Source organism: Papio anubis, chromosome 14 (assembly GCF_008728515.1).
Source record: "Papio anubis isolate 15944 chromosome 14, Panubis1.0, whole genome shotgun sequence".
NCBI lineage: Eukaryota > Metazoa > Chordata > Mammalia > Primates > Cercopithecidae > Papio > Papio anubis.
Window position 1 is genome coordinate 64,227,773 of NC_044989.1, and position 25,623 is coordinate 64,253,395.

Consider the following 25,623-nt stretch of genomic DNA (forward strand, 5'->3'; position numbering starts at 1 on the left):
CCAGGCTTTCTTTTTAATTCACAATCCATTTCACTCCAGCTCCTTAACCCTGCACACACTCTTACCAGCCCCCATCTTCATTCTTTGGATTTCCCCACCCCAAGTTTCTGCAAAGGTAAAATCTGTAAATCTACCGATGTTACAGATTTCTAATGATACAGATTATCAACATCATGCACCTCCAAGGGATATTCCAGAGTAGTATCTTATGAAAAAAAGGATTAAAGATACACACACTTGCCCAGAGAAAGCAATTTTTCAATGACTGAAATACATAAAGGGAAATAGGTAACTGCTTTCTAAGCATGCCTTTGCTCCATGGCCATCAAGAACTCCACCTCTTTCTTTCCTATTGTCACATGATTTGTCAAGTGAGGTTGTTCTTAGTGGCTCTGAGAGAATGGGAAGCTCGTTTACAAAGTGTTTGTGGGTTAGAAATTTAAATTTATACCGATGTATAAAGAAATTTCATTTTATAAGGTAGTTTAGAAATATTTGGAAATTCGGCTTCCAGAGTGCTACTTCTCTAAGAACTAGTGACGGAGTAGTTATAGGGGTAACCACTGAAGATGGGTAGTTAGTTACTTTTTGGAGCGTTCTTGAGGCAGCAAGTGTACAACAACCTTTGGTACTATATCTCAAAATTTAATCACTCATAAATCAAGATGTCATTCTTAGGTATTAACAAATGCTCTTGCTGCAATTAAAACCTATTTCCTCTTTAATCTTCTGTGAAGGCAGAAAATACAGTAACTGATCATCCTTTCTTATAATAAACCTTGTATAATTAAAAACTCGCCAGGCACGGTGGCTAATGCCTGTAATCCCAGCACTTTGGGAGGCCGAGGGAGGCGGATCACAAGGTCGGGGGTGGGGTGGGGAGGCGGGGTTTGAGACCAGCCTGGCCAACATGGCAAAACCCCGTCTCTACTGAAAATACAAAAATTAGCCAGGTGGTAGCCAGGTGTGGTGGCACGAGCCTGAGGTCCCAGCTACTCCGGAGGCTGAAGCAGGAGAATCACTTGAACCTGGGAGGTGGAGGCTGCAGTGAGCCTAGACTGCGCCATTGCACTCCAGCCTGGGCAACAGAGCAAGACTCTGTCTCAAAACGAAAACAAAAACAAAACCAAAACAAACAACAACAAATAAATCTCTTCATTGTCCTTTATCTTTTGCAGGCTAGGTAACTCTATGTGGCCCAAATCTTTTTGGTAGTATTTTATTTTGGTACTAATGCTTATTGGTAAAGACTGCTTTTTCAGTGCTAGAACAATTTTTGTACCGTAAACAAAGAATGCAGAGATTTTGTTAAGATCTTCAGTCTCCAAATGCTGTTATTAAACTGTAGACATCTGGATTTTAGACACTTCTTTGGTTTTGTTTGGGGAAAATTCGTTTTATGGCCGACAGGTTTTCGAGTGTAATCTTTTTGGATTTCATGTAAGAAACACAGTACCAACGGTTGTCATTCTCTAGTATAACAAAATTTCACTAGCCTTTTCTGTGTTGTTCTAGTAACATTTCCATATGAAGACGTGGAACCAAAAAATCAAAGTTCCTTTGTTTAGACAATGAGTCATTAAAAAATTCTCACTTTACCTTGGTTGATTAGTGTTGCCCAAAGCCTCAAACTCTTCTGTAATTACTGTACTTGTTTATTGGAGGCACTTAAGAGAAGGCCTGGCAATTCATCGGTCCTGGTGCCGGCTATTTGAGTCTTAAAGTGGAAATGTAAAGTCTGAAATGCACTCGCTGCCAGGCGCACTGAGTCTTAGGTGCAGGTGGGGTTGGTGATACCAGGTGTGATTTGACAAGCCGTGGGCTGGCCCTGTAACAGTCCCCAGGCTGGTATGAAGTTCCGTGTAACATCCTCTTTCCTTGAGGACTTCAAGAATCTACCAAAAGAAAAGCATCTCTTGACGAGTAACTTAAGCCAGTTTCATGTTGAATAGAAAAGTAAATGCCTATTACAGCAGAAATCTCTACAGGATTAGGAACTGGGGCAATGGGGATGGTGGTGGTTCCGGTGAGGGAGCCTTCACTTGTCACTTTCAATGCCTAAACCCTCCTTTTGTTAGCTGGCCCCACACAGGCCACTGCCTACTCCCTAACGCATCCTCACCTGCCCCCAACCAGATGTGATGAGGGGAGCAACCGTCCCCTGAGAATCGTCTGGGCTCCCTCGGGACAGCTGCGGTGGGGAGCTCCGGCTCTATGCGCAGAGCTTTCTTCAGTCCCTAGTCAGCGGGAACATTTTTACCGATTGGAAAAATAACCAGTCGTGCTCAGGTGCTCTCCCTTACTGAGATATACTGGCGAGGCTTCCCTGGCCGCAACGCCGCCGTAGGGGCCGCTCCCAAGCGCGGGATCCCAGGGTACTGCTCATTGCCCAACTCCGACGAGCTCCCAATTGCCGCAACGCCCCGCCCCTTGCCACCTCCGCACATCTCATTGGCCAGAGCCTGCGTCCGCCTCGGCTCCTGACTGGTGGCTGCGCCTGTCGGTCTGTGCGGCAGGGACATTTCCGCATTGAAGGGGCTGCTCCTAATGGAGGGGGAGGGGAGGTGTTTAGGCGAAAGTGGGGGCTTTGGGTGTCGGGAGCCGGCTGACGGGTGGACAAGGGGGGCTTAGCAGCTGGGCTGCGACCGTTAGCGAGGGGCTCAAGGTGTGCATGTGTGAGGGAAGAGGGAGAGAGAGAAGGGCGCCTCAGAGGTGACTTTCTCTCAGCCTGCGAGCCTTCTTCCCGGGGCGCCATAAACGCCCCCAATTTCCCAGCTGCTAAAGGAAGAGGAAGGTGGGTCTCGCTGGCGGCTTGAGGAGGGGCGGGGTTGGGCTTCCGGCGACCCCGTGGATGGGTGTGTTTCCCCCCTCTCGCTGGCCCGCTGTGTAGTCTCAGAGGCGGAATTTGGGATTCTGAGGAGCGCAGTGCAGGCGGGGCGAGAATATGTGGGAAGGGTCAGGGCCCTTCCTTGGGACTCCCGCGCCGGTGCACGGGTCTATCCCTAGCCGGTTACCCCTTAAGTGTCCGCTCGGGGGAGGGGCAGCGTAGCCTTCGGCCCCTCCAGAGGAAAAGCTGCGGCCAGGTTTCACTGCTCGAGGCGGGAAGGCAGGGAGCTGAGGCCCCGACGGGTCGGCCCGCCAGAGCGTGGAATTGGTAGCGCCTCCTAGTCCCAGGATATTTATGGCTGGTGAAAATGGTTGCACTGCCCCCGCTTGCCGGCCTCGCCCGCCTCCCCGACCCCTGCTTGGGCGGGAGCCGCTGTTAACCGGGGTTTTCGGGGGAAGCGGCTTGGGGCTGGACGGCGGCGCGGGGAGGGGGCAGCTAGGGGCGCGGCCTGCCAGTGCCTCCTGCAGTCCAGCCCCGAAGGGCGTGGGGACTTGGGGGCGGTGAAATAGCCGCTGTAGGTCCGCCTCTTTCATTGATGAAATTTAAGTTCGTGTGGTTTTACCTTTTCCGGGAGTCTCCAGCTGGCCCTCATTTGTGTCAGGAGCTTAGGAGTTCCCAAGTCCACTCAGTCGCACCAAGTTTCCATCTTTTGGAATTGGAGAAGGAATTTCTTTCTTTTCTTTTTCTTTCTCTTTTTCTTTTTCTTCCTTTTTTTTTTTTTTTGAGCCAGTTTTAGTGGCTTTTAATAAATACTCCCTTAAGTAGTTAAATATAGGAGGAGAAAGAATACGTCGGTTGTTAAAGCGGGAGAGGAGGAGAGACCTGCCCTATAGCGTGACTCCTCTAGAAAAAAAAAAAAAAAAAACCGGAGTATTTTACTAAACCCCTAAAATGTCGAGATTTGTACAAGGTAAGAAATGCTGCTGCTTATATCCAGAGTTGCTTCAGCCGAATTTCGGTACTGACAGTGGAGAGGTTGGTGGGTGGTTTGGAAGTGGAAATGTTCATTTGAGATAACATTTGCGAAACCCTTTTCGTTGAATTGTCATCTGAGCTGCCTTGAGCTGCTGGGTTGACGTTCCAGACACGTATAATTTATGCTCCTGTACCCTGCTGGGTTTAGTTTTGCCTCCCTGAAATCAGGTTAGTAGTACTGTCGCTCTTCTGGATAGTGGCTGTAAGTGATAAAACAGGATTTTGGCTGCTGATTAATCTTGTTCTCTTTTCCTGGTCTGTGTCAAGGTACCTGTGCGTGCACGCAGACGGGAAGGGCTGGGGAAGCGGGAGGATTGGGAAAGGCCAGGTGGGTTTTGCTGGGACTGTTGGGGAAGCTTTAGTGTTCGCTTCTACTCCGTTTGTGTGTACGTGGTTTGCGTCTCAGATTCACTTATTGCGAAACCGGGAGTAGCCCGAAGAAGCTGGAGGTCATTTCAGCTGGAGAAATGACTTTGCTGCATTGCTGTGTTTATTTTTTTCCTTTTTTGAACTATGAAAAGATGATTAAGGTTTCTTTCAAATTTGAAAACTGTCCTCTAAATTCCACATGTGTATTAGAAAAGGGTTAGGGAATGCCACAACTGAGATTATCAATGACATTGTGTGTATGAATGCATGTGTGTACGGTGCACTCATTGAAATTGGTGCTGCCATAAACCTTTGACACCAGTTTGTAGCATGAGATTTGCCTTCTGGTATGCAAGTAAACTACTTGTAGGCTCCAGTGTGTGAAAGCTTCAGCCATCTTGATGAACACACAGCTAGTAAAGTTCACAAACACTTACTGTGCTTCCTGATAAATGTAGGTATACTTTTGGGAAAAAAAAAAGTTGTGTCAGTAATGGCCATCATTTGACCCTGGGAATAAAAATGCCTTTCTGAGTTCTATATCACTTTATTGAGTCTTCTTTAAATTTTGTGTGGTAGATTAAAGAGAATTCGACTGCCTGTGTTATTATCGAAACAGATCGAACACTATGCTTGTCTTTAGCACTAAGCTCAGAAATGTCACTTTTTATTAGACTTCCAAATTCATGTTATACCTTATATGTGGTAAGAGATGCTTATGTTCTGATTGAGTAAATGTCTTATTCAAGAAGAGAAAGGCAGAACTGTTAGAAACGTACTGGTTTTGTAATAACAATATTCAGTTACCATAAAGGCGGTATTTTGCAAGAATATGCTAGGTAAAAGTGGACAAGTTACGTCTCTTTAAAAGTTAGAAATATTATTAAACCCAAGATGTTCCATGTAGAGTTATGCTTTAGAATAGGTTGCAGAATTGGCAAGCATTGATTGATTTCACAGTCTTTGCTTTGTAAGGCCAACTGTCCTCAGGAGATTCAAAATCAAGTGGTAAGAATGCTGTGTATGTTTGTCATTACTTTGTCATCCACTTTTTAAAAAAAACTTTTTATATTTTGGAATACTTCCGGATTTATAGAAAAGTTGCACATTTGTCAAAACTTAGAAATTAACATAGGTACATTACTGTTAACTAAAGACTTTGTTCAGATTACTGTTGCCATGATTCAATCCTAGATACCAGATTGCATTTAGTTGCCAGCCACTTTTTTTTCTTTCCTTTTTTTATTTTTTCTTTTTCTTTCTTTCTTTTCTTTTTTTTTTTTTTTTGTCAAGGTCTTACTGTGTTGTCCACGCTGGAGTACAGTGGGTATTCACAGAAGCAATCATAGTGCACTACAGCTTCAAGCCCCTGGGCTCAAGCTGTCCTCCTGCCTTAGCCTCCTGAATAGATGGGATTTAGACATGTGCCATAGCCTATGGTTGCCATACATTTTTACTTTAAATGGTAGTTTTCCTTTTAAGATGGGCAGTTTTGCACAAAAATATGACACCTCCTCAAAATCTTTTGACATGAATGTGCTCCTGTTTATCGTCGTTTAAATTTTGTACAGTGTGAGCCCTCTACATGTTTAACTCTGCTGCTGTTATAAATGATAAACTTCATTGACAAATGACACAGCTGTCTCCACAAAAGAGCTTTCAAGTATAAGGGTTGGAAATTTTGGTTTTGATTTTTTTTTTTAAGCAAATCAAATTCTTTGATCTTTGCTGCAGAAAATATTGATATTTCCAATCACTGACACTTAGTAGTTCATGCTCCTTCACAGGGGAGTTAACAAATGTTAGGTTTCTAACTATTTTTTTCATGAATTTTCTCATTAAGCTTTATTAAGAGTCCTGAGATGTAGATTTTTAGCCTGCCCTTACAGGTGAGGAAAATTGAGTATCTTGTCCAAAGTTCGCAGCTTGTATAAATCACTGAATTTTTTTTTTTTTTTTTTTTTTTTTTTTTTGAGGCAGGGTCTCACTTTGTTGCCCAGGCTGGAGTGCAGTGATATGATCACAGCTCACTGCAGCCTTGATCTCCCCCACCTCAGCCCCCTGAGTTGCTGGGACTACAGGTGCACACCACCATGCCTGGCTACTTTTCTCCTTTTTTAAAGAGACGGGCTTTCCCTGTGTTTCTCAGACTGGTCTCAAACTTCTGGCCTTAAGTGATCTTCCAGTCTCAGCCTCCCAAAGTGCTGGGATTACAGGTATGAGCTGCTAGCGCCCAGCACTGAAATTCTTATGTGAATGTGTCTAAAACCCTTGTCCTTCCTGACATCTTTTGTTGCTTCTAACATTAACAACTGTGGAAATGGCCTGTTTCTCCAGCTAGACTGTCAGTTCCCATTGGGCAAAGATAATATTATATCCTTGGGAGAAATACAGTGTTTTGTAAGTGGTGGATACTCTAAATGAATTTGTCATGGTTGACAAATGAGAAGCCCACTTAGCACTTTCCATGTACTGTTTAGTAGGTTATCTTACATTTTTGGTTGTAGTTTTTATAACACTTCTTAGATTACATAGATGTTGAGAAAGATGGAAGGGTACAGACTTAGATTTGAATACTGTTACTAGCAGGTGATCTTAGACACATAACTTTCAAACCTCAGTTTCTTCTTAGATAAAAATTGGGCAGTAATGCTTATGCCTCAGGGTTATTGAGAAGCTGAAATGAGATGAACTCTGTGGATGTGCTGGGCACATATTAGGTGGCCAGTCAACTTTACTTTTCTTTCCTGAAATAGTGGTGGCCTTTCAGATAGCATTGCCACGTGAAATATAACATGTCATCTATAGAACTAAAAAAAGGCAGGTATGACAGTTCTTTATTTTCCTATTCCAGGTTTCATGTTCAGGCCTAGGTGTTACTATGTTAAAAAACAAATGTGCAGGGGTGGGGCAAGGTAAAGTTTGGACAATGTGAATTTGGTTTTAGTTTTTATAACCGCTTAACTTGAATACAAGTTGGTAACAGTTTTCTTTTGAATACAGTGAACACATTTTTTTTTTGAGCTCTTACTATATGTATAATATACTATATTAGGATTTCTGGCATATCCCTTATGGTAGGCACTGAAGTTGAGCAGATCTGGGCATTACACCTAAGTGTTGTGTACACCTGTTTTGAATGTAATGGAATGGTTGCTTTACTTGGCTTGTATCTCTTTCTCCAAATCTAGGCATTGTGCTTTACAGGAAAGCCGCGTATCTCCATCCTCAAGCACGTTGACCATAGACTATTAGGTGGAAATGTTCAGTTAATAAAAATATTTAGGTAGGCAGGAGAGTTCTTAGTATATATTTCTTAGCCAAAAAAAGGTTCAGGTTTCTTTGGCCACATTCCCAAGTCTCTGTCCCTCAGGCACTTAAGATTCCTTCTCTTAGGAAGACCTTTCTTTACTGGATCTGCAACAGAATTCCTAGCTATTCTGCTGTTGAGTCACCTTCTGCTGGCTTGTGACATTTCTTCTGCTTCTGGTTTTCCTTACCCCAGGGATTGTTCCAGGGCCCCAGTTATTTTAAATGAATCTGTTCCCTAGCTGAGTGAGAAAGGGGGCTCCCTGTCATAGTTGAAGGTACCAGGGGCGGGGGTCATCAGCAGCTGTGGGTTTTTGTCAGGTTTGTCAGTGGGTGCCATTTGGAATTTTGCTTTTAAAAAGTTCTGAGAGTTTTGGGGTAATCACTCTAAATGTTTTGAAACTTAATTAATAGTGAAGAGACTAATGTTGTCTAGCCAGCTAAAGCCATAATGGATGCTTATGCTCTAATATTAGAGGCACTGTTTTTTTTAAAAAAATGGTTTTAAATATGCCATTATCTATCTAAATTATGTAAAAATGCCCCTAATGTTCTTAAATTAAGGTACGTACTTATATTTCAGGGAAAGCCATTTAAGTACCTCTGTCACTTAAAAAATGCTTGAGGCCTATCAGCTTTCCCATTTGTTAAAATTCTTTTCCTAACTTTTTCAGTGACTCCTATTTGGTAGATGGCAGCTAGCCAGGGAAGATTACTGAGCTAATTATAACTGGGTGGGGGGGCTGGGGGGGGGTCTCCGAGGAATACAGAGATGAGAAGCATTCTGAGGCCTGGTTCCTCCCAAATCCTTAAACCAAATTTAGCCTGTTGCTGATTATTTAGATGATGAGGACACTTTTAGCACAGGGATAGTGGCATGGATTTGAGTAAGGACAAGAGGCATGAAAATAATGACCAGGGCATACCCCTCATTTTTTAAAGATCTGATTTAAGATTTATTATGTTGTTTGAAAAGAAGGGTTTAGTTAAATTCGGTCACAGTTATAAATGTAAAAAAAAGAAAATCCTAAAGAAATTTAAAACGAAGAATTGAGCTGATGAAAAGTGTTGACTGTCTTCCAACATGGACCTTGTAATCTCTGTGGTTAACTTGTCCCTGTTCTTGCTAACTCAGCCTTTCTTCTAATAAGATGGATGATTTTCATTTGTGAAAGTCTATTGAGGAAAAAAAATTGATGAGGGACATTCGAGAAACTGGAAATATTAACTGGTATACTTTTGGGGAGTACCATTTTAATATTCTGAATAAATTGAAAAATGACCTTAAAAGGAAATTACTCTAAGGTGTTACTTTAGTCCATAGGTATTTTCTTGTAATATTGCTTCACAGAGACTGTTTCCTTTGTCCGTATGTATTATTTTTCCCTTCATAAATGAATTGTAGCAAGTTTAATTAAAGTAATGGGATACTTAGATTGCGTAAGGAACATCAGTTGGCTTAATAATGAAAGTGTTTCAAATAAAAGAAAATATACTGTAGTTTCCTAGTTCCCACCAAGTTTTTTGCAGAAGTGTAGGCATTATGAGTTCTCAGAAAGTTAGCCATATTAATTACTGAAAAGTTAAACAGATATTTGAAAGTCAACCTGGATTATCTGTGAAAATGAAGAAGAGTATGTTAACTTTCTGTAATATGATTCATCCTGATGTCCAGCATTTATACTGTTGGAGAAAATTCCAACAATATGAATAAATTAGTAGGGCAAGTTCTCTGGCTTGGGAGTTAATGGATGAGAAAATATGATTCAGTTACTACTTTTTTGGTTGGATAGAATCTCTTTAGAAGACAGAGTTTTTCTAAAGACTGTTGCCTTTTTGACATAGCCTACAATTTTTTTTCTAAATATCATATTTTGAATTTGGAATAATAGTGTTTGAAATTGTGGCCATCTTGGTCTTGGTAATTAAATGGATTGTCCCATGCACAATATTAATTGAAACCATACTTCTTATTTATTTATTTATTTATTGAGACGGAGTCTTGCTCTGTTGCCCAGGTTGGAATGCAGTGGTGTGATCTCGGCTCACCACAACCTCCGCCTCCCAAGTTCAAGTGATTCTCCTGCCTCAGCCTCCCGAGTAGCTGGAATTAATAGGTGCACACCACCATGCCCAGCTAATTTTTGTGTTTTTAGTAGAGACGGTTTTACCATGTTGGCCAGGCTGGTCTTGAACTCCTGACCTTGTGATCTGCCTGCCTTGGCCTCCCAAAGTGCTGGAATTACAGGTGTGAGCCACTGCGCCCAGCCACTTCTTAGATATTTAAAATTCCACTACCGGCATATATCCTTCTATTAATAACACATTCTTCAAAAGTTGGCTTTATGAAGCTATCAAAGAAAATTAAACTGTGTTTTTTGATTGGGTGACTTATGTGTGAGAAAAGAGATAACACTCTGTTTGAAAGCTGTTTCCCAGTTTTCTTGATTAGTGATGCAGGCATCTCCTTTAATTTGTTGCACAGTAATTGTCTAAGACTCAAATTTTGCCTCTGCCAACAGTACCGTTGTTTATTTTTCTCAGTCATTAACAAATGAAATCGATTGTGCCCCCAATCCATTTTGACAATTAAGGATTGTTTTTGAGAACCATGGAGAAATTGGCTATGTTGTCTCAGTTAATGTACATAAACAATAAAATGTTTCATTTCTCTAAACATTTTTAGATATTTCCGTTAGTTTTTTTCTGTGTAAATCAAGAGAATTCCCTCTTTCTTTGTGATTTCGCTTGTGTCCTAAAAAAAAAAAGCCATTCATTGTCTTCGTGGGACCAGAAATTAATTGTATTATGCTTAGTCTCCTTTTTACTTGCTAGTCAACATATTGTAAAAATACTATTTTAGGGGATCCTTTCTTTGACAGTAGCTCTTCTTGCTCCTTGGCCACAATGACAATGTGATTGGAGTTTGTATTTTCTTGTAGTTGCTGCTCTGGCAGAGGCTGATGTGATATTTCATTTGTGTTATATGCCTGCCTAGAATTTTAAAACTTCCAAAGAGCGCAGGAAAACAGAACAACATAGTTATATTCACTGTTTTGCGTTTTTGTGCCAATGGCAAAATGCTTAGCCTTGGTAATAAAATATTTATGGAACGCATAAAAGCATTCTTCGATTTTTTTCATTGCTTAGACAACACAGTGTATAAGGAAGTTGAAGAGCATGAGATGCAGTAAGAAAGTATTATTCTAATTGTAGTTTTAACCTCACATAGCAGACATAGTTGAGCTGCCGGTTTTCATTCAGATTTGATGGCAAACACCTGGATGTGGTAAACCATGTAAATGCACTGTAACTGAGAAAGGAGAGACCTTGCTCCAGAAGACGGAGAAACAGGGCACCAGGCAACAAGGTTTGAGTTCCAGCTTGGCATTGTGTCCTTAGGCAAGTCAGCATCTCTGGGCCCCTGTTTCTTTATCTCCAAAATAAGGAATTGGACTCACTGACCTTAAAACCCTTCTAAGCATAAAAGTTTCTCTAAATGCACTCATATCAAGTTACAGGGCAGGACTACCGGATCATTTTTTGGCTTTTCATTGTGGTTTTATGTCATACCTCTTTTCTTCTCAACAAAGGAGTGTGGGGCCTTTTGTAATGACTTTGTAGTCATCCATTAAACATAAAACAAAGTGGTATTATTTAACAAATCTCCTCTGAATGTTCTGTTTTCCATAAGTAGTGTTTTCTTTTTCCTTTGAGATTTTAAGAGCTACTCTATTGTATAAGAGTAGGATTAATTTTAATTGTTAATGAGAAGTCTGGTTTATATATAAATTGTAGCAGTTTTTTTTAAGTAAATCATTGCATGATTACCAAAAATCTTATTTAGCAACCTGCTCTGCATATTTGTTGCTGCCACAGTTCTTGAAAGCCTGATATCCTTTTATTTTTGTTATCAAAAAGCATTTATTAAGCATTCATATGAATGTAAAGCTGAGTCATCTAAAAATATCTCAGTGTAGTCATATTATAGTTGACAATCTAATAATTTTAGTATGAAAAGATCACATAAAATCATGTAAGATACAATTTAATTGAATTTTCTTAATATATCATTGAATGACTTGGAATATTTTTTCTATATTTTTTCCCTAGGTTAAACTAAATATAAACATAAATTGCCCAATTTTGTTTAATCTCTAAAGTTACTAAAAACATTACATTGGCATTTATATTGGTTAATAAAATTGAAAAGAAATTTAGTAGTCATTTATCTAGACTACCTACTTGTGTGAAACTTCTTTGACCATATGCCTGATGCTTGACTAATAAATCAGCCTCTGCTTGAGAAACCTTAGGGACTGGGGCTTCAAGTACTTATGACAGTCTGTACTTATCTTAACTCTGCCATTCTGTGACCAGACATCATGGCTCTTGTACACTTTCACTATAGTCTTATTAAGCACTACCTACACTAGACTAGACTTTGCCTTCTGTATACCCAGAGCATAGCTGGATCATAATAGGCTCTTACTCAATAAATGTTACGTGAGTATCTACTATATCTCAGGCTCTGTGTTTGGCAGTGGGAATACAGCTGTGAACATTACAAACATACACTTTTGCAGAATTTACAGTCTATTGGATAAGATAAACATTGAATAAATTTTTTAAAGTATGATGTTATAAAGGAGAGGTACAAGGATCTAGCATATGAGCATGTAATAGGTAACTTAGTTTAGAAAGATTTCTAGGAGGATAATCTCAGGTAATATTTAAACTGAACTCTGACAAGTGAATAGGAGCTATTCAAACTACTATGATATGAGTATTTAAGTCGTGATCTACAGTTTCATTACATACCATTATTAGGCACCTATACTGTGCAAGGTGCTAAGGTAGGTTTTGGGAAAACAAAGTTGCATGACATAATATAGTTTTTTCCCCCTCAAGAGAATATGTTCTAGGATTGCAGACAGACATTTAACTAAAGAATTGGGGTTTTGAGGAGTGTTTGACATAATACAGAGATAGGAATGATTAAAACTCCCAAATCAGTTGTGATAGAACAGCAGGCCTCTTTGAATGTTCAGAAGCCACTGCTTAGGGCACTAGGAATACCACCATCAAAATGACAGAAGCTAATCAAGTAAAACAGTTTGAGTCTTTGGGTACTGAGAGATCAGGGCGGTTTCCCAGAGATTGGGATGATTCTCATTATTCTGGAACTCATACTGGGCCATTCTTATTTTTCTATTTTTTTTTTTTTTCTCATTTCTGCCTCCCCTTTTCTAAAAGTATTGAGTGGTATTTGAAGTGCATGTTTTAGAACAATCTTATAGTTAGGATGTTTTTAACTTCATGGAGCAGAAAAATACCAATTCACTTGGCTTTCAAAAATGAGGGTCTTTTTATCTCATAAATCCTGAAGTAGGATATGCAGGGTTGGTTAATTCAGTACAAAAGCTTATCAGACCTTCCTTCTGCTGTGCTGTCTTTGACATATCTGCCTCATTCTTGAGTCAGCTTCCTTCAAGGGCACTAATCATGGCAGAAGAAATGTGGGGTGATGGGTGGATACATACTCATTATGTGAGCAGAAAAAATAGTCTTTTCTGATATATGTCTTTTTTGAGTGAGGAACACCTTTCTCCAAAGTTCTTTGACAGATTATACCCTTATGGCTCACTGGCCAGAATCATATTACATTTTATGCTTAAACCAATCACTAGGAAGGCTTTGGACCAATCTGGGCCTGGTGCCATCTCTGAAACACAGGGCATTGGGGCAGGGGGTTGGTGACAGAATAGCATTGGAGTAGCAAGAAGGATGAAGAATATGGCTGTTACAAATATGTTAAGATAAATGGAGTGTAATCTACCAGAGCTACTCAAAGCCATACTGGCAATGTTTGGTTATTAGATATGCATATCCTCCCCACCCCAAACCTACTGAGTCAGAATCTCTCTGGGAGCTTACCCAGGAATCTGTGTTTTAACCAGCCTCCAAGTGATTTGTGTGTACATTAAAGTTTTAGAAGCACTATTCTAGATGTCCCAAATGGAATAGGAAATTGCAGCCTTTAGGCAGTCTGCTTTCACACTTTCATTAGCTTTGTCTACTCAAAAAGATACTTCAGCTTGACTTTTGAGACATGCCTGGATAAGGAATTTGTATTTATTTCTGTAGGCAATGAGAATTTCATCAAACAAGGAAGAGAAGTGATATGATGGGGGTTGCAGCTTAAGGAGATCAATCCATTCTCCTTGGCACCATTAGATTAGAGTGATGGGCAGACTAGTTAGAAAGCAGTTGTCATGACTAGGAGAGTAAAAATGCTAGGGGAGTTAAGGTAGCAGTCATGGAAATGGAAAACAGTGAATGGAATTATGGCAATCATTTAAGAAGTTTTGATATTGGATTGTGCAATGTGAGGGGAAAGGTGGGGAGAGCCAACTGTGACTATGAGGTTTAAACCTTAGTTTCTATGAAAATGTTAATGCCATGGGGAACAGAGAGGGCAAAAAGAGTAATTTAGTTTGGATGATCAGTCATGTTTTAGACATGTTGAGTTTGAGGTACCTAGCTGGGTATCCAGGTGTCAGAAGTCTTTAAGGCAGTAAAGACTGTGATCCTGGAGCTCAGGAAAAAAGTTTAGGATGAGAGACAGCTTTATCTTGATTATTTTTTGATTATATCTTGAAATAATCAAGATAGCTTTATCTTGATTCTTGATTATTTCCAGTTGCCATTAAATTCTTGGAGTTTTATGGTTATTTGGATCACACATCATTTCCTGATTTAAGATTAAGTGGGCTCTCCAATTTTCTGACTTTGAGTATCTCTCATTGTGGGTTTTCCAGGAAGATTGGGACTGATCAGACGGAGGTGGCCTGGGGATGGCTCTTCAACTTCTTTGGTGCTCTTAGTGCCTTCACTGTGGTTTTTCCATGGCCTGTGCATTGTGAAACTAGCTTGTGTACGTATTTTGTTTGCGCCAGTGTCGGGGTGTCAGGGAAGGGTATTTTGTATACCTCTTACTTGCTGAAATATATGAAATGAGATCCATGAATTAAGAAACAAAAACATTCACTTGTCAGATTGAATGTATCCCTCTCTCTTTTTTGGCTCCAGCTGGATAAAAAAGCCCATGATGTTGAAATTTTAGTTCTTGTGAACAGGAAGAATTAGGAAATTGGGGGAAAGGAGGAACTTGTGAAAAAAAGTTATAGCCTGTTCTATCCGAAATTGACTTAAAGTGTCTAGTAAGTCCAGTTTTATGTGGTGGGAAATTATCTTGTCTGTTGATTGAACATAAGAAGAGGTTCTGATATAAATGTTTTTGGAGGAGAGTGTGGTATTTAGGGCCTTTGCATCAAGGTTAAAGAGAGCCAGACCAGGAAGAAAACATTAGCAAGGTATTTCTGTCTCACTGTGGTAGAATGCAGCTAAAAAAACATGGCTTTGCTTCTGGGCTCCAATGTTGGCCTGCTTTGTGACCTTGAATAAGTCATTTAACTATGTTCAACCTGTTTCCTCATCTGTAAAATGATCAGAGTAGGTTAAATGCTCCCTCCCATCTATAAAAATGTTTATGACTAAGGTAGTGAAATGTTTGACTCCCAATCTACTCTATGTCTGAAGTCGTGGGGAAATCAATTTTATATTGCTAGGAAATAGGGACAAAACACTTTATGAGGTTAAAAATCTTGCATTATTCAGAGGATTTTAGTTGACCTTCCTTTAAAAACTCAACTGTCCTTGTCAGAAGTGTAACCTGAGAATGTTAAATCCAAGAAAGCTTCTAACATCTGTAGTACTTTTCCTACCAGAAATTTCAGACCTTTCTTAAAAAATTCAGGATGGATGAGGAAGTCACCACTAAGGGAAATAGTTCCCTGCTCTGTGCCTCTGGTCTGTGCCCAGACGCTTAAGATAGCTACTCTTCTTGTCTAAGCACTCTTCCTTGTTCTTTATTCTTGAATATTTTTTATTTGTTACAAGCCCTTCCTGATTCTTTAATCACTAAAAACAGAGCTTTTAGAGGGGTAGAAGAGGTGACAGGCTTGTTGTAATGTTCTTTTGTTTAAGCCGATTGTATGTGTAAAGAGGGTGGAAGAAAACAAATTATTCTTCCTGTGCATTGGTGCTGTATCAAACAAAAGGAAGAAACAAAGGTTAGAGACATTTCTCAAGTTTGAACCTGTGTCTGGGATTTTTTTCAAATCTGCCTCTGAAACTTAGACCTGTGTTGACAGAGAGCACATGCAATATTAAATGTGAGTCTTTCAGCCAGCCTTTCTTAGCTTGGCTTGATAGGATAGTGACTTGGGTTCTGTGTGTTTTGGCCTTAAATCATGTAAATTAATAAGTTACTGCTCTGCAGAGGGAGCTTCTAAAATGTTTTGTTTTTGTTTTCAAATGGTTCTCATTTAGACAAATCTCAAACAGCTACTTTAGTTACTTCTAAACTTTGTAGTTACATTTAGTGTTATCTCATTTTGGCATTTTTCCAGTGTGTAACTTAAATGTTTCTGTCATGATTTTTTAGGAATGTGCCTGTGAATGCTGAGTTTCAGGATCTAACTTCAGCAACAAAGTAACAAGTCTATAGATACGTTTGAGTCTAACAAAATAACTTATTTTTAAAAATTATTATATAGTTACTTCTTGATGTATTTTAATTGATCAGAATCAGACTATCAAACCAGGCATGGTAGCTCATGCCTGTAATCCCAGCACTTTGGGAAGCTGAGGTGGGCAGGTTGTTTGAGCCTAGGAGTTCGAGACCAGCCTGGACAACATGGGGAAACCCTGTCTCTGCAAAAAACCAAACCAAAACAAAACCAAAAGTTAGCCATGACTGTAGTCCCAGCTCCTTGGGAGGCTGAGGTGGGCTTGAGCCTAGGAGGTGGAGGTTGCAGTGAGCCTTGATCATGCCACTGCACTCCGACCTGGGTGACAGAGCAAGACCTTATCTCAAAAAAAATAAAATAAAAAATAAAGAATCAATTCATATGTTCTTTAATATAGAGGTTTTTCTTCCTCTATATTTAGTAGATTTTTATTTCAAATTATTTCCCAAACATTGAATGAGAATTGGCTTAAAGATTAGGGAAAGAGGCATCCCAGGTACACATGAGGTGTTGGGGTAGGATACTTAACCAGGGACAAATTTTAAATTACAGCTAAATCTGTCAAGGGATGAACATATATGGATGATGTAATGTTAACTCTAGTTTGAACTGTTCTGCAGTAACTTTTAATTACCTCTCATAGTTTAGGCAAATGTGCTCATCCATTGTCATGGGTTTTACAGATTATAATCAGATTGCTACTTACTAGCCACAATTTACCTTTAGGTGGTTTATGGAACACACATGGTGTATGGTGCTTCTTGGCTCACAGAGGGTCTCTTTGGTTCCCAGGCTAGATAGAGTACAGTGGCGTGATCGTAGTTCACTGCAGCCTGGAATTCCTGGGCTCAAATGATCCTGCCACCTCAGTCTCCCTAGTTGCTAGGACTACAGGTGTGTGCCACTACGCTCTGCTGATTTTTGTATTTTTCATTGAGACTGGGTCTTGCTGTATTGCCCAGGTTGGTCTTGAACTCCTGGCCTCAAGCCATCTTCCCCCCTCAGCCTCCCAAAGTGCTGGGATTACAGGTGCAGACCACCCAATCCCTGTCCACTTTGATAGTATTACTGGAGAATATTAACTTAGTTGTGTTACGGTTTATAACTGTAAAAAGACCATGGTTGGAAATTGGGTATTTTAGAGTTCAATTTCAACAAATTTCCTTGGATTTTTTTCTCTTGGATTTAGATGTGATGGAACATATATATGAAAAGATTTTTGAAGAGGTATGTTAAATACCTCATTTGTTAACACTTTTAGTTATTTGCAGGAGGTAGAGGCTATTTATATTAAATAAATTACCCCAAGAGTTACATAGTATACTATTTTCTGTTCTCAAAATTATCTTTAAAATACGTTGGCTTTAATTTTATCTGTATAAATGTCTTCTCCTATTCAAATAATAAGTGAAAGAATTTATAGTAGGTGGAGTATATAAGAGGAAAGAGTTTTTAGCCTTAATGAAATGTGATTCTGCTAAATTAACAAACATTTGTAAAAATAACTAGTTATCAAACAAAATATTTAAATATAAACTTTACAAATACATTTTAAAAATAAGATTGAATCAAGTACTGAGGATAGAAGGGGAGGGGTGGACAATAATCCAGTTGTCCCTATCTTATGAGAAGTAAATAAGATGATTACTTTCTAGATAAAGTGTAAAACAGCCGCCTGTGTTGGTATTTTTCTCCCAAGGCGTTTGGGTCTGGGGTGTTTCTTTTTGTGTTTTGTTTTTGTTTTTGTTTTTTGTTTTTTCCTTTTCTTTTTGAGACAGGATCTGGCTCTGTCACCCAGGCTGGAGTGCCGTGGCGCGATCTTGCCTCACTGCAACCTCTGCCTCCTCGGCTCAAGGTATCCTCCTGCTTCAGCCTTCCAAGTAGCTGGGAATACAGACAAGTGCCACCACACCTGGCTAATTTTTGTATTTTTTGTAGAGATGAGGTTTTGCCATGTTGCCCAGCCTGGTCTCAAACTCCTGGGCTCCAGGGTCTACCCGCCTCGGCCTCCCGCAGTGTTGGGATTACAGGCCTGAGCCGCCGTTGCCCAGCCTTTTTCTGTAGTTTTCTATTTTTGTTGTTTGTATTTATTTAAGAGGCATTTCTGTCACCTTTAGTGAGATCCATCTGTCACAGAAGTGCCCAGCTGTGCCAAAAGCATTAAAAGTCTAGTCTGACACACGTAAGCAGTGCAAAGTCTTGGCTGAAATTGGGAACCAGAAGATGGCAGGCAGCCCTATGCCCTTTTCCTTTTAAAATGAAAACGTTGATACAGGAAAGTAGAGGCACCTTGGAATTGCCAATACCTTTCAAGGGGTTCTTGTTTAGTGGAGAATATGAAACTGGAGTGAAACAAGTCCTAACTAGTTGATACCACTGAATTACTGCCACAGGATAAGGGGACCATGAGACTGAGCCCTTTTCATTTGCTGAATACCAGAAATAGATCAGTTATAGCTTACCAGCTGTTTGAGTGGCTTCCTGGAGTTTTCAGTTGATGGTTTTATATTTTTGTTTTAAGATCTTAGCAAAGCAATGTCTCAAGATGGCGCTTCTCAGTTCCAAGAAGTCATTCGGCAAGAGCTAGAATTATCTGTGAAGAAGGAACTAGAAAAAATACTTACCACAGCATCATCACATGAGTTTGAGGTAAGGAGGTCTCCACAGTGGTTCCCCCCCCCCCGCCCCCTTCATCTGTCTTCATACTGAGTTACTGCCAGTGATGATCATCATCATCCAACCTCAAATTAGCACAAGATGTATGATAACATCAAAAACAACAACAAAAAAAATAGAATTGCTTGACAATTAAGGGCTTTTAACATTTGCCCTTTGTAAATCCATCATCTTTTTTTCATTTAAGCTTAGGAAGTTTTCAAAGTCATTAAGATAATCAGAACCAAATTATACTTTGTTCTGTGTTTTGATGTCATTGGGTGGAGGAATGCATACCTGTGTTCAGTTGGAATTGAGAGAGGTTAGCTTCATATGTCCTGCATGCCGTTTCCAAAGAGTCAATTCTGATAGAACCATGCTACTTTGACAATTGTAATAGAAGTTTCCCAGAACTGGGAGGCATTCACTTTTTTACTTACAAATCAGTGTGTTAGAATTTTCATTTTTATATTTCAATTCATACTTAATGTTTTGAAGCTAGCTGTGTTTTATTTCTCTTTGTTCTTTTAGTGAAGATTAATTTTCATTTAGAAGTAGAGAAAGATATTGGTAAGTAAGTGTAGTGGCCAGGCGCAGTGGTTCTTACCTGTAATCCCAGCACTTTGGGAGACCAAGGCAGGAGGATTGCTTGAGCTCAGGAGTTTGAGACTGGCCTGGACAACATGGTGAAACCCTGTCTCTACCAAAAAATACAAAAAGTAGCCAGGCATGATGGTGTGTGCCTGTGGTCCCAGCTACTGGGGAGGCTGAGGTAGGAGGGTGGTTTAAGCCTGGGAGGCGAAGGTTACAGTGAGCCAAGATTGCACCACTACACTCTAGTCTGGACAACAGAGCAAGAATGTGTCTCAAAAAAAAAAAAAAAAATACAGAGCCAGTTGGAATTCCCATTAAACAAATGGTGTTTGTTTGTTTTTGTTTTTTTTTTTGAAACAGGGTCTCACTCTGTCACCCAGGCTGGAGTGCAGTGGTGCAATGTCCGCTCACTGCAGCCTCAACTTCTGGGCTCAAGTGATTCTCCCATCTCAGCCCCCGAGTAGGTGTGACTACAGGCACACACCACCACATCTGGCTGATTTTTGTATTTTTTTTTTTGTAGACACCAGGTTTTGCAATATTGCCCAGGCTGGTCTCAAACTCCTGAGCTCAAGTGATCAGCCGGTCTGAGCCTCCCAAAGTGCTGGGATTACAGGTGTGCACCAACCATGCCCAGCCTCTATTAGCTTTTAGGATGTGAAAAAATCTCTGCTCCCTCCATGTCCTAATGGTATAAGAATTTCATTCAAAGATACTTTAAATGTGTAACTTGTATCTGTCTTTATGTTTTTATTAAATATTTAGCATTCTGCTGGTTGTAACAATGACTTCTATTTTCACAGCACACTAAAAAAGACCTGGATGGATTTCGGAAGCTATTTCATAGATTTTTGCAAGAAAAGGGGCCTTCTGTGGATTGGGGAAAAATCCAGAGACCCCCTGAAGATTCGGTGAGTTTTAGATTAAATGTAGGAAAATCTAGGGTAATTTTGGACATTGGTTTAAGTGTGGGGGACCTGTAACAATCATCATGTGAGACAAGACAGGACTTTCTTTGAATTCTCTGAGCCCTCATCCTGAAACTATGGAGACAGCCTTCAGCTCCTTTCTCTTCTTTTAGACCTCTCAGAGTCTTGCTGAGGTCCTCTAACAGTCTAATCTCCCTGTGGCAGTGCCCAATATCCCTGGATATGAAACGACTGTTTTGCAAAGTACTGAATATACCGTAAGAGCTTCATTTACTTTGTTTCTTCCTTCTCTCTTCCAAAACATTTGATTTCTCATTGCCCATAGGGTCATGGATTCTTTGCCAGACCTTAAAGCTCTCTTCTGGCTTTCAACCCATCTTTATAGCCTTATTTCCCATCTGCCTTATGTGAACCAGCCTAGCATTACCTTTATGCACATTGTATTCCCTTGCTTCTGGACTTCTGTATATGCTTTTTCTCGGAATGCCAGGGTCTCTTCTATCAAAATACTGCCCATTCTTGGAGGTTCTATTCAAATGCTTGTACGTCTGTCAGCCTCTAGGAGAAAGCTGCACTGTGGAGGTATGGAGTAGTAGTATTGGAGGTTCAAATCCTAGCTCTTCTGCTTATGAGTTTTGTGTAAAATGAGAATAATACCAAGTACTTTATGTACTTCACAGGGTTATTTTGAAGCTTTTTTAATTTCTGTGGAAATATGTTAAACTTTGAAGCATTTTGCAAATGTTAGTGGTTATTTCTACCATCATGTGGCGCTTAGTCAGCCTAATTAGTCGTGTTTGTAACTGTGTTGTCTTTCATATTAGATCCCGAAGCCAGGGGTTCATGTGTCTTGAGCAAATACTTGTTGAATGGATGATCTAAATGAAGTGATTGTTTAAGGATTTGGTTAACACATTGGCTTTCTTCCCTGTCCTTTCAGCGCTTTGGAACCCTGCTTCTTTCGGCACATTTCACTGCAGGTAGAAAAGACTTGATACAGTGGAATAATTATATGTAGATAGGTAATTTTTTATATGTGTATAATCTTACATAATCTAATATTGGTTTAAAAATTGGGCTGTTTACACAGCAGGGGTATGGCAAACTATTGCTTGAAAGCCACCTGTGTTTGTAAAGTATTATTGGAATACAGCTTCACTCATTAATTTATATACTATCTATCATAGCTTAAGCTAATGGAATCCCTCTTATTTTTTCCTAATGAGAAAATTAAATATATAGTGCCTAGTTAGAAGTATGTTTATTTGCACATGTGGAAAATGTCTTTCAGTTCTTAAACTTTTAAAAATTATGCATAACATTCTTAGTATAAAAAAAAGAAGCCAAAAAATAAAAATCTCATGTAATGTTCACTTGAGGAGTCTCTTATTTTTGATGTTAAAACTAAAATTCCTCTTGGCTCTAATGCTTAATAATTACAATATGCATTTTTAGGGTCTGCTGTTTTGGTCTTTGATTTCCTTGGCCCTTGTGAATGGAGTGATTTATTTTTCTACTTTTAAGGAGTAGATTTAATAGTATTTTCTTTCAAGAAAGAGTTAGAAGAGAATTCTTCTGGATAGGTGTGTTGTTTAAGAAAATAAGTAGGTATAAATTCAGTCAGATTTTTAAAAATGTTTGGGAACAGCCTAAACTTATAATAAATTTAGGCACTATTTATTTCCCCCCCCCACTTGAAACACTTATACCTTTTGTTTAGAAATTATCCTAATTTAAGTAACCTCCCTTATATAGTTTATGATGGACCTAGACATGGGTATAGAAGTATAGTTTCTTTTTTTTTTAGACAGTCTCACTCTGTCACCCAAGCTGGAGTACAATGGCATGATTAAGGCTCATTGCAGCCTCTATTTCCCTGGGCTCGTGTTCTCCCACCTCAGCCTCCTGGGTAGCTGGGACCACAGGTGTTTACCAACATGTCTGGCTAATTTTTGTATTTTTTTTTTTTTTTTTGAAGAGATGGGGTTTTGCCATGTTGCCCAGGCTGTTCTCAAACTTCTGGGCTCAAGCAATTTGCCTGCCTTGGCCTCCCAAAATGCTGGGATTACAGACATGAACCACTGTTCCTGACAGTGGTTTTGGTCTTAATTCTTGCTTGCAGACCTGGGAATTTTTTGTTTTCTACTATATAAACTTAACTTTTTGGAGATAGAGCCTACTTGAAGGAAGGTACACAGATTTATTATGTTCAGTATATTTTAAGGTTCAAGAATTACTTTTTTTCAGTGGAGAAATCTATCTTTTGTACTTTGAGAGATCATGATATATAGTAGGGATCCTTGAAGTGGGCTTCAGAGGGTGGAGAAGGAAGGAGAAGAGCAATCACAATCACCTTGGGATTTTTTCAATTCAGTACTACCCTACCCCATTCCCAAGAAAGTTCTGGTAAATTCTTTCAGGAGGCTATGCCCATGTAGTGAGCCATAGTTACTGATAGTAATACCAAATTGATATAGGACAAAATAATAGAAATATAAAACAAATTCTAGATGTAATATGATTTTATGCGGTCTTTTTCTGTTTATTACTAGCTTTTGCAGATTGCTCTGAGAATACAAATCATGGGTTAATGTTTGTTCACCTTGGTTCTGTTGGATGCCTCCTTCCAGCCTCCTCTTCCCACTCTTCTCTTTCCCATAGGTTTCCTTTCTCAGGCCTTAGAGATTATATAGAGGTCAATTTTCCTTTCAAAACGTAATTTTAAAAAGTGAACATAGGTCTTTTTTAAAAAAATGCAAATAATATTTTATATTCCTAAGTGAAAAGAAATTACTGTGGAAGAACAGCCATTTAGAGTAACATTTCTCATGTCAGCCTTGTATCAAAGGTGTGACATAAACATTGTCATACCAATGAATCTATGTTTTTGTGTATGGGTTGACAATTAGCAGAGTCAGCCACCTGGTTTGTAAGTAAAGTTTTATTGGAACACACACACACATTCATTTACCTATTGTCTATAACTGCTGTTTTGCAACAATGGCAGAGTTGAATAGTTGGAGTGGAGACAGTGTGACTTGTAAAACCTGAAATACTTATTATCTGGCCCGTTTACTGACCCCATTTTAGCGTATGTATTTTCGGAACATCTTTAGTAGCTTTCTTTATTTCTTTGGCTCTCAGAAAACTGACCTCATACGCCTTTGTCATTTCAGATGATCACTTTTAGAATTTTTATCTTTATTTTTTATTTTCTTTTAGAGATGAGGTCTTGTTCTGTCACTCAGGCTGGAGTGCAGTGGCACAACCACAGCTCACTACAGCCTCGAACTCCTGGGCTCAAGGGATCCTCCTGCCTCAGCCTCCTGAGTAGCCAGGACTACAGGCATGTGCCACCAGGCCCGGCCAATTTTTTTTTTTTTGGAGTGACGGGGTCTCACTATGTTGCCTAGGCTGGTCTTAAACTCCTGGCCTCAAGTGATCCTCCTGGCTTAACCACTTTTTAGATAAAAATAGTTTTTCATAAATACTAGATTGAAGGACATACTTTATAGATAGGCATTGAAATTTGATATTGTGAGGTTTTACTCATTCTTACCTTTTGTGTTGAATGCTTTGTTTTAGCTCTCGGTGAATACATAGATGTTTTGTGAGAAGTCTTTTGAGTTCATGTTTTATTGAATTATGGCTAACACGAACCCAGTTTATAGTTATGGATAGTGCTCTGCGCCTTCTTTGTAAATGTTAACTAAATATAATAATCAAGATTATACAAATATATGTATGTATATATATATTAAGGTTAATGTTTTAAATTAGGGCAAAGAAGGACAAGCCAGCATGTGTAGCTTCATTTGACCATTTCATTGTTTTCCAGAGAGGTTATGAGAGTGTCTTGGTCCTTGCCAAGCTTACATGTTGGGCATGGAGAGGAATGGGAAATAGATCAGAATTATGAGAAAGTATGGGGCCTGTTCAAGAAGGTATTGGAGCTGACAGGTTCTCTTGAACGCTAATTTAAAATCTGTTAGTCACATGGCTGGCACTGACCCCTGGTGATGATGTATTTTCATTTCTATACAAAATATTCTCTAAACAAGGCTTTTTTGCCAGCACAGGCAACATAGATCTCGCCTCTGCAAATTTTTTTTTTTTAGTTAGCTGTGCCTGTGGCATGTGCCTGTAGTCCCAGCTACTTGGAAGGCTGAGGTAGGAAGATCACTTGAGCCCAGGAGTTTGAGGCTACAGTAAGCTATGATCTCGCCATTGTACTCCAGCCTGGGTAACAAAGCGAGATCATGTGTCCAAACAAAACAAAACAAAACAAAACAAAAACTCCACGACTTTTCAATATTAAATAGGATCAAAAGAGTGAAGGTATATTTGCAAATGGTGAGGAGTCACATGGGGTCATAGGGTAGAGAATTGGCATGAAGAGAATAGCACGCATCAATGTGTATTTAGCTCCAATGGATTTTTTGTTTTGTTCCATAAAATTGCTGAGAGGTTTTCTTAGTCTATCAATACAAAAACATTAAAAGCTATTGTTTGTTTATAAGGAAGTCTGAGCAACTTACAGTTTATGTGTGTAGATACATAGCATTTTTTTTTTCTGAAGGTGAACCATAGTACACTCTGCATTTAAAGTTTGCACATTAAAAAAAAAAAATCTAGAGGCAATCTGGCCAAGCATCTGACATAGTATGCCATATAGGATGATATGCTTTGAGCATGTGAAGATTTCCCAGCTGCAGCTAGCCAGTAGTAAAGCCATTGGAGACTTGTTTTGTGTGTATGTAGAGATACACACACAAATGAGATTCTAAAAAGTATTCCACAGAAAAGAATTAGCGGCATTTAAAGAAATGGCTTTGAGGATATGGCTGAATATCAAAAGAGTCTCATCGTTTCTTTGACATAAAGTTTTAAAACAGTAATATATAGAAATACTGATACTAAGCAAACATACTAATACTAATTTAGCAAATATTGCCAAAGCTTCAGCTTTTGATTTCATGATGAATTAAACAGTTTTTGACTTTCCCTCGGGATTACCTTCCTTCACATTCCTTTGTGTACAGGACTTTCAGAAATGGGGACCTGATAAAGGAACTGACAACAAGCCCATAATTATTCATTCCATTCTGGTTACATGTCTATAATTTCACTTTAGAAATAGCAATAGTAAATACATGGAACTTTAATGGCAGTTACATATTTGATTTGATAGACTCAAGGTGTTATTGTTGGACCAGGGTCTCTAACTACTGCCTTTGTGTCCAGAGTAGAGGACAGTTCAGTTCCACAGAATTGAATTTATTAGGAAAATCAGAGTGTGACTTTAGGTGGT

At 39.4% G+C, this 25,623-nt stretch overlaps 2 protein-coding genes across 4 annotated transcripts in view; one reads left to right on the forward strand and one right to left on the reverse strand.

The window, feature by feature from the left end:
- Positions 1–1,639: 1,639 nt before the first annotated feature.
- LOC103876997 (myosin IC heavy chain-like) lies at positions 1,640–3,480 on the reverse strand. The gene is made up of 2 exons (XM_031655234.1): positions 2,123–3,480; positions 1,640–1,895 (listed from the first exon to the last, which is right to left on the reverse strand). Exon 1 carries the CDS (start codon positions 3,418–3,420, stop codon positions 2,893–2,895), a length of 528 nt encoding a protein of 175 aa, XP_031511094.1. The 5' UTR covers positions 3,421–3,480; the 3' UTR covers positions 1,640–1,895; positions 2,123–2,892.
- Positions 2,498–25,623, forward strand: part of UGP2 (UDP-glucose pyrophosphorylase 2) — a 53,333-nt gene continuing 30,207 nt past the window's right edge. The window contains exons 1-3 of one of the 3 annotated variants that reach the window (XM_021924885.2): positions 2,498–2,794; positions 18,656–18,783; positions 20,187–20,294. In XM_021924885.2, coding sequence (XP_021780577.1) covers positions 18,670–18,783; positions 20,187–20,294 — 222 coding nt within the window. In that variant the 5' untranslated portion in view covers positions 2,498–2,794; positions 18,656–18,669. Of the gene's footprint in view, positions 2,795–3,662; positions 3,798–3,922; positions 4,031–18,655; positions 18,784–20,186; positions 20,295–25,623 lie in introns of those variants that run through there. The other 2 variants (XM_021924884.2, XM_003908725.4) reach the window with 2 other exon arrangements.

Coding starts and splice junctions, on each gene's coding strand:
- LOC103876997 (XM_031655234.1), bottom strand. CDS start 3,420: ATGAAAGAGGCGGACCTACAGCGGCTATTTCACCGCCCCCAAGTCCCC.